Here is an 8,255-nt window from a genome sequence, read left to right on the forward strand (position 1 = left end):
GAAAATTTTCACAGCACTCAAGTGAGTCAGGTCAGCTGTATGCAAATAAATACATTACAGAGAGACATTGGTTACAGACAAAATGGGGTGTTTTATTTTTATTTTGCTATGCACAGAGCTTGGGAAGAGAAAATAAGTGGCCATCATGACAACTTGAATTGATTCACTTTGAGAAGGGAGAGGATAAATTCACTTTTCATTAAGTTGGATACAGTTGCCTGCTATCCTCATTTTTATTGCTTTTACTATGTGCAAGGATGGCAATATGGGGAAGAGGAAGCATATCCTGAACAGCTGTAGTGAGAGCAGATGTTTGGGAGGAAAAAGAGATGCACTGACCAATTATCTAAGCATGGAACACAGAGAAGCATTTCTCAACATGTGTCCCACATCATTACCTCCTATCTTTTTCATGTAAATATTAGAAAGGTCAACACAGAAATTCTCATATTTGCTAGCTGAGTCACACCCATGTGAAAGGTATCATAAAATCAAGTATCTATAATGAATGTTTACAGTGTGCCAGATGCAAAGATGATAATCTTGTGTCAGTCAGGACAAACTAGAGTTATTTCTGCCTTCCTTTCACACAAAAGCTTGAGTTCCTGCCCCCTCCCCTCCAATTCAGGTTTAACTTCATACTTTCTGCATTTCTGGTTGTGGTTGTCTTGACTTTTTAACAGAAACAAAAAGGTTCTGCATTTTCAGTTGTTGGACTGGTGGTAGTATTTAGCCAGTTTCTCATCTGGTATAAAAAACTCATAGGCCTGTAGACTGGAAAATAATGAATTTACACCAGATATCGATCAGACCTACAATCTGACACACTGTTTTGTAAACTGGTGGTAGGTGGTTTATGAGAAGATCAGTCCACCATGCTGAGGACAGAAAGCTTGTAAACTATCACTGAAAATATGCTGTGTCTCCTCAGGAATCAGAATCACTGTGGATTACAGTAAAACTTGCACAAGTATCTCACAAGTCATCAGCTGGAGGAAAAATCTATTCCTAGATGCCAATATTCAACTAATTTTGCCTTGCAGTTGAAGTGGATGATGGTACTATATGAAATTTATATAAATTAATATATTGCCCAGTTACAATATTCATTTCCACTGTGGAAAAGGTAACATGATAAGATCAAAAAACCTGGAACCGTTCCTGCACTTTATGTGTACTGCTTTACTATACTGCACTTCTAAAGAGAATAGCAGAGCGTGAATTAAAGAATGTATGAAAAAAACTAACGGTACTTACTATTAATTTTGTGATGACAAGTAACTTAAGTAATACATACAGAATGTTTATAATATTTTCAAGTGTCTAGAGAAGTTAACAATCCATGCAGTGAGTGGATACCCCGCTGCAGCTATCTCAGGTGCGCGGGAGGTCAGATCAGGCGGGCTATGACAGGGACAGTGCATGGTGATTCCTCAGGAATCATTGCCCACACTGCCAGGTTCTGCTGCCTGACCCATGCAGGAAGATTCCTCTCCCCCAGCCTCTGACTCACACACCTGAGCTGCTTGCCCTGTGCTCCTTTTATAGCTGACAGAGAGGACAATTTAGGGCACTGTTCCTCTTGTCTGAAGAAGTTTTCCTCCACTGATGTAAAATAAAAGTAAGGTGACCAAGAAAATAATCCTCATCAATCCTCTCCTTGCTATCTGAGCAAAGGACAGGGAACAGAAAAATGTATGTGCTCAGTAACACAGGGAAAAACTGTCTTCTTGCAATGGTTTGAGCTTAAGATGAGAAAACAATGTTAATAGATGTCTGTTGAAGAGACTCAAACAAAACAGTTGAAAAACTTAGTTCCTGAGCGACAGGTAAACACAGCAGAAATGCCTTCTCAGCAATGTGCAGATAACCCTGTTAAAGCTTCCTCAGACACTGAAGGATTTCAGGCTCCTGATTTACAGGCTCACTCCAGAAATGGGTCAAGGCTGGGACATCTGCCTGGGTCATTTAACTGGGTGACAGGGACAACCCTCAGATGTGCCAGTGCCTCAAGCTGAGGATTGTTTTCAGGTGGCTAAGCTCTCCCTTTCACTGCTTTATTTTTCTAATGAAAGGAAGTCTGATTTTAACAAATCCTACTTTCTAAATGTATTTAAGTTAATAACTGTGAGGGATTTCACCCTTGCAAATTCTGCTTTTGTTGTCTGAGCAACAAAACCTATCTATGGCACACATTCCTGGTTTAGCTAGATATGAACCAAAGCACAGACAACAAATCCTCACCGAAAACTGTGAGGCAAAGTTCAGCTAACTGCCTGACAACGAAAGAATCAAAATAACCCTCAGCATATAGCAGTTAATTTTCCAGGACAACTGGGCATCACTCTTACCCCTGTATCACCGGGCCACTTATGAGAGGCAACAGATTTATATTTTCCTGCATACTATAATCCAGTATTTGTTAGACTTACAGACTAGGGTTGTCAAAAAGTACCAAAAATAACAATAAACTCTTATACTTTGTTAAGGCAAGAAATGGACCTATGCTGACCTATAACATTCTCAAGCCCTCAGAAACTTCTCAGGGTAAGAAGATGACTGCATCTGAACTGTTGGCTCAAGCAGCAGAGATGTAGGTCCCACAGAAAGACCATTTACCATAAAGGCAGAGCTATGTGCTTTTGTTTATGCTGGCAGAATACTTTTACTTACAAGGACCTTCCTGGAAAGAAAGCCATTTTAGGATGGGTAATTGTGGAGAAAACAACTACAGGAGCACAAGAGAAAAGAGCTATCAACACAGTGGAACCAAAACCACATCATTGTGGGTTTGGTTCATCATCTAGCAGCTGCTAGAGAGCACAGCAAAGACTGAAAGCCATCTCAGAGTAGAAAGAAAAATGGATAAAAGAAGCTAAGAGCAAAACATGTTTCACCAACAACTTCCCAAAGGATACAAATCTTTGGAAGCACTGATATGGATGTCTTCAAAGGATTCCACTCATCTACATCACAAGATGGAGATGTGAAAGATTAGTAAAAACATCATAAAGGAGGGGAACATCAAATATGTTGCTTGTGGGTCCTACGGTGAGTGAGGGCACAGCTCAGACCAGTGACTCTGTTTGCGGTGGTCTTGTTGAAGCCCAGGGTTTCCTTTCAAGCCTGCCACAAAGCAGGAAGGTGAATACATGGATAAAATTCTGCCCCAGTTTCTGCACATAAAGACTTTCTCAGGAGCAGTTTAGAGACGACAGAGAGAGAAGATTCCCCTCATTCCACATCCATACTTCAAACAACATTAAATGAAGAAGCAATAATTTGTTATTTGCAATTCTTGGATATTATTTGCGATTCTTGGATAGGTCATGGATATGACCTATCATGCCCCTCTCTTTCCTACTGCCACCAGGAGGGGCAAACAAAAATCCCAGGAATAGGAAACTCAGGAACTAGAACATATTGTTTTCTGCATAATTTTCAGTTTCTCTCATGGACAGAGAAATGAAGGACTGCTAACACCAGTTCATAATTACAGCAGCACCGGGAGGCACATCACAAGAATAAGTTACCATAAGCCAGGACAGCCTACCAAGGTGATTTTAACTTAACGACCCACTTCATGGGTGATTTCATTAAAGTAGGGGCTCTTTCAGTCCTCATCAGAGACAAAATAGCTACAGGATATGCCTGCAGGATGAAAGGAATTGTTCATCACTTCACTAAATAGTGCCAGAAGTGTCCCTATGTGGCTGAAATTTCCAGCACTACCAGGTGTGATTTTAGAACAACCCACCAGATCCTCAGCCAGGACCATAGGAAACAGGACAGAGTCTTGCAGGAAGAAGAAATCTCTGCATAAGGAGATTTATGTTAAAAACCCATACATCTACTGGCATGAGATGAAGGTATCATAAAATATAATGGCAAATACATACTTGATTCATCTTTGCAGAATAAAAAAGGGATGAAGATTATGTATGATTACTCTTCCAATGCCATTAATTTGCTTGAATTTATCAATTTAATACACTGTTGAGGAACACTACAACTCCCTTGTTCCTGCCAGTAAACTGTTGCTGCCTTTGTGATCAGAATCACAAAGAAACACGTATTTATGGTGATGGAATTGCCAGATTTCAAGTCTCAAACCATAAATGCTACTTTGATTAGTATTCAAAATGGTTAATTTTTTGCACACTTTGTAGGTGTAAATATTAAAAATTGCTGAGCCTCCAAAACATTTTAAGCAGTTACTTGAAATCTTCAAGGAGATGGCAAAAATCCTAGGAGTGACTTCTCGTGCTACCAGATATTGTTTTGTGTAAAATATTCAGGGTTGCTTGGAATCTAGTCCCTCTGAAAAGGGAAGTGAAACACCAGAAACTTACAAATATGGTTAAATGACCCAGCTGCTACTGCTGACACAGTTACACTGGCATAAAAGACATCTCTGCTGCATAGTTTGTTTTGACAAATTTTAGAGATAAGTTCTATCACTGTATTCACTTTTACTCATGCTACTTCAATCCACTTCAGAGTTGCGTCAATTTACTGGTATTGGTTACTAAGCTAACAGTCAATACAAAACTCTCTAGGTCAGTCACACATAGTGACTCCAGTGACTCCACTAAGTCCAGTGAAGGAGGGAAACTAGCCCAGAATTTTCCAAAAGCATTAAATAAAACACTGCACTTCAATGTCACCTTTTAGCAGTGTCTTGAGTGCCTTGTAAGGATTTAACAGAGAGAACCTCCCACAGACTGTGAGGTAGGTTAGCAGTGCAAATTATTTTGCATGCCAAGAATAGGCAAAGAAATGTTTCCAGGATATTATTTTAGATGGTCCCATAAAATATATGAAAAAAGGCCCAAACATTTTCTGTCCCTATTGTGGTTCTGTGGTGTGATCAAGCACATGATCCTTCAGCTTTGTTTTGACAGCCAAGCAGACGAAGTAGGAGTTCAGAAAACCACAGAACAATGCAGCAAATCTCAGCTAATTTGAGAAAATATAGTCATGATAATAAAAAGGCAGAAAGGTTCAGTGGTCGCCTAGCATCACATATTTAGGGGTAGCTTTCGCCAGAAAATAAAACAGTTGATATTAAATACATATTTGCAACCAAACTGTTTAACTTGACATGCTGTGTCACCAGTATCAAAACTGATTTCTTGCCAACACATTCTTCCATTTCAGAGTATGTAACCAATGCAAACAAGGTGATCTCCCTGGTACCAAAAACAGTTTTCTGTATTGTGAAAAAAAATGATGCTTTGGCACTGAGTGGAAGACAGTGGAAGAGGAACACCGAGGTATATATAGAGTCCAAAGGACCCAAATAGTAAAAGAAATCCTTGAACTGTCACTGAGATCCAGCTTCAGGCAAAATTAGGAATACTCCTCTCCTGTACATGGATAAAGTTAGGAATCTTCTTCCTCAGAGAGGCATAAAGAGGTGGCATGCTAGTAGTCTCAAGGAAGTACCACAACCATGGACAAGCAGCTGAGCTGTTGGCTGGATGTTGGTGGCTGCCAGTGTTGGCTGTGCATGGTGTACAAAGCTGCCATGTGCTGCCAGGGTCTCAAGCTGCTTCTCCACAGGAGGATCTCCATCTGTACCCCCACTGCATGTGCCTCCATGCTGAGGAATTCCAAAAGGGCTGCCAAGATCCGTAAAAAGTAATATCCCTGCTCTCTTGTCAGCGTTGGCAAAAACAAGGTCTGCATTCCTTTGACTGTGGGCTCTTTGGAGCAGGAATAGGAAACACAAGTGCTACCATTAATATTTGTCCTCAGAATGCTGAATAATGAAGTGGAGCTTGCACAATAAAAACGTTCATCTTCACAGTACTTGAACATAACTTCTCATTTCAGGTGGGTGCATAGCATCAGGGCTCTGACAGGTTGGAAGGTACACGGGTTTCTGGCTTCAGCAAAAATGAAATAAATGTTTGATAAAAATCAAAGCTGCAGTAGCCATCTCAATTTAGATCACAGTACTTGGAGAGGGTATGTACTCCAACATTTTGCTAAGCTGGGCAGCAGAAGGTACTCCACCACCTTGTGTAGGTGTATCACATGCCCAGTTCAGAAACCAACCAGGTATTAACTGCAGCAAAGTGTAGTAGAAATCTTGGCCAAACTCTCTCCAGGCAACCATTCCACCACTGACAGCAGCTGCCGTAAGAAGAGGTCCCCAGGGCTGCAGTCAGGCTGGAGCACTATGTGGCTTGGTGGAACACAGCACACATGGCACAACCCCTGAAAACACACAGGATCACCTCCCAGCCCGAAGAGACACATCAGCAGGACTTCTCTCTGCACTGCTCTGCCATGGCCAGCAAAATCCCAGTGACTGCTTAGCCACAGGACCAGACACAAGCTCAGACTTTACTACCATCCTAAATTGTCACCAGGTGGGCAGATTTACATGGGGACATTGAAACCTGGCCAGTCATTCTAATCCTGCCAGCCTATTTGGCTGTTGTCTGAAGTGCACCTCTAAAGACAAGGCAGTGAATAGATTTAAACGTCATTGTGAAGCAAAATCTGCAAGGCAGCAAGGTACCAGCTCTACTTTGGACAGAAAAACACTACGGCACTTGTTAAACCCAAGAGAAAAAAAAGAATTCCTGTTTTATATAGCAGGAAGAATCTGGTTATTACAGCTCGCTTGTTACAGCTAACTAGAAGGCAGAAACAAGTGCTTGGCAGTATGCAGAAGAGAGCGTTTTGCACTTGATTGTGTCAGATGCTGAATAGCAATTTGAGACACTGAACAGATTTTACAACCAGTTTTGAAGATGGGACGAGACTCTTCTGCTATCAGCTGTATACACTTTGCACAAGGTGCTTCTTCAGGAAGCCTCTTATATTTATCTTGCACAAAGCACGTGCGAGAGCAGCCACCAAATATCCTCATCTTTACCAAACCCTTCCCTCGCTCTCTCCAGTCACACATGCAGCAGATCCCTTTTAGATCCCCGGGATAACCAGTCTGCAAACCCTTCCCCAGCTCTCTCTGATACCCACCGAGCAAAACCTCCAGAAATCCACCCAGCAAAACGTCTTTTAGGCTTCCCCACGAAATCCATGTAGCAAACCCCCTTATTGCTCCAGCACATCCATGCAGCAACACCCTCCGCGGCAATGACCGGGAAACCCATGCAGCACAGCCCTGTGACTGCACGGAACAGCACCCAGCAAACCCTTCCCGAGCTCCCCGGGACAGCGGCGCTCCTTACCCACCCCGGACACCCAGGCAGCAGCCTCCCTGTGCTCCCGGGACATGCGTGCAGTCACCGCGCTGAGGTCCCCGGGCTGTCCACCCGTCGGAAGCCCCTCGGCCACTCTGGGCTCTGCCGCACTCCCAGCTCCCCGGGGAGCCCGTCCACGAACCCTGCCCGCCGACGGCCCCGGCTCCGCCTGCGGCTCCCCCGACCCCGGTTCCGACGGCGGCGTGCAGGACCCAGGGAGATGGCGCGGCGGAGCGCAGGATGGGGCCGCGCTGACCTGCGGTGCCCGCCGCGGAAAGCGCCGGGACAGGGGCGAGGGCCGGGGGGCGCTTTCCCGTGTGGTCAGCGGGGGCGGCCTCACCTTCTTACTATCGGCGGCGGCGAAGCCCCTGCTCTCGCCGCTCACCGAGGACGAGCGGCCCGGGCCGAGGTGCTCCTGTTGCGGGGACATCACGTCCATACAGCCCCGCGCCGCCGCGCTCCCGCCGCGGCGACACCCGCGCCGCCGCCCGCACCATGGACAGGGCGCGCCGCGCCGCGCCGCGCCCCCCGCGCGCGGGACACGCCCCCGATGGACACACCCTCCGAGGCCACGCCCCCTCTGCCGCGCCGGGCCCCTCTCTGAGCGGCGGGGTCTGGCAGCGGGACGGCGGTGGCGCGCATGCGCGGCCTCCGGGGGGCGCGGGGGGCCGGGTACGGCGGTGGGCGGCGGTGCGCGCGCTCGCGGCTCGCTCGTGCGCGCGCTGCGGGGTCGGGGGCGCGCGAGGGCCGCGGGGTCCCAGGAGTGGCGCGGGTGTGCCAGGAGCAGGGAGCCGCGGGGCGTGTGAGGGGTCAGGGCACTGGGGAGCCACGCAGGGTCCCGGGAGTGGGGCGGGTGTGCCAGGAGCAGGGAGCCGCGAGGCGTGTGGGGGGTCAGGGCACTGGGGAGCCGCCGCAGGGTCCCGGGAATGGCGCGGGTGTTGCGCTGTGCCAGAACCGTGCTCCCCCACATGTCCCTGCAGCAGGCACTTCAGCGCCATGGTTCTCCCCAGAGCCCTCCGCCGGAGGGTCCCCGCC

At 46.4% G+C, this 8,255-nt stretch overlaps 1 protein-coding gene across 1 annotated transcript in view; it reads right to left on the reverse strand.

The window, feature by feature from the left end:
• Positions 1-7,545, reverse strand: part of ARHGAP20 (Rho GTPase activating protein 20) — a 58,070-nt gene extending 50,525 nt beyond the window's left edge. The window contains exon 1 of the mRNA XM_063394614.1: positions 7,213-7,545. Coding sequence (XP_063250684.1) covers positions 7,213-7,254 — 42 coding nt within the window. The 5' untranslated portion in view covers positions 7,255-7,545. The remainder of the gene's footprint in view (positions 1-7,212) is intronic.
• Between the last annotated feature and the right edge of the window lie 710 nt (positions 7,546-8,255).

This window comes from Prinia subflava, chromosome 3 (assembly GCF_021018805.1).
Source record: "Prinia subflava isolate CZ2003 ecotype Zambia chromosome 3, Cam_Psub_1.2, whole genome shotgun sequence".
Classification (NCBI taxonomy): domain Eukaryota; kingdom Metazoa; phylum Chordata; class Aves; order Passeriformes; family Cisticolidae; genus Prinia; species Prinia subflava.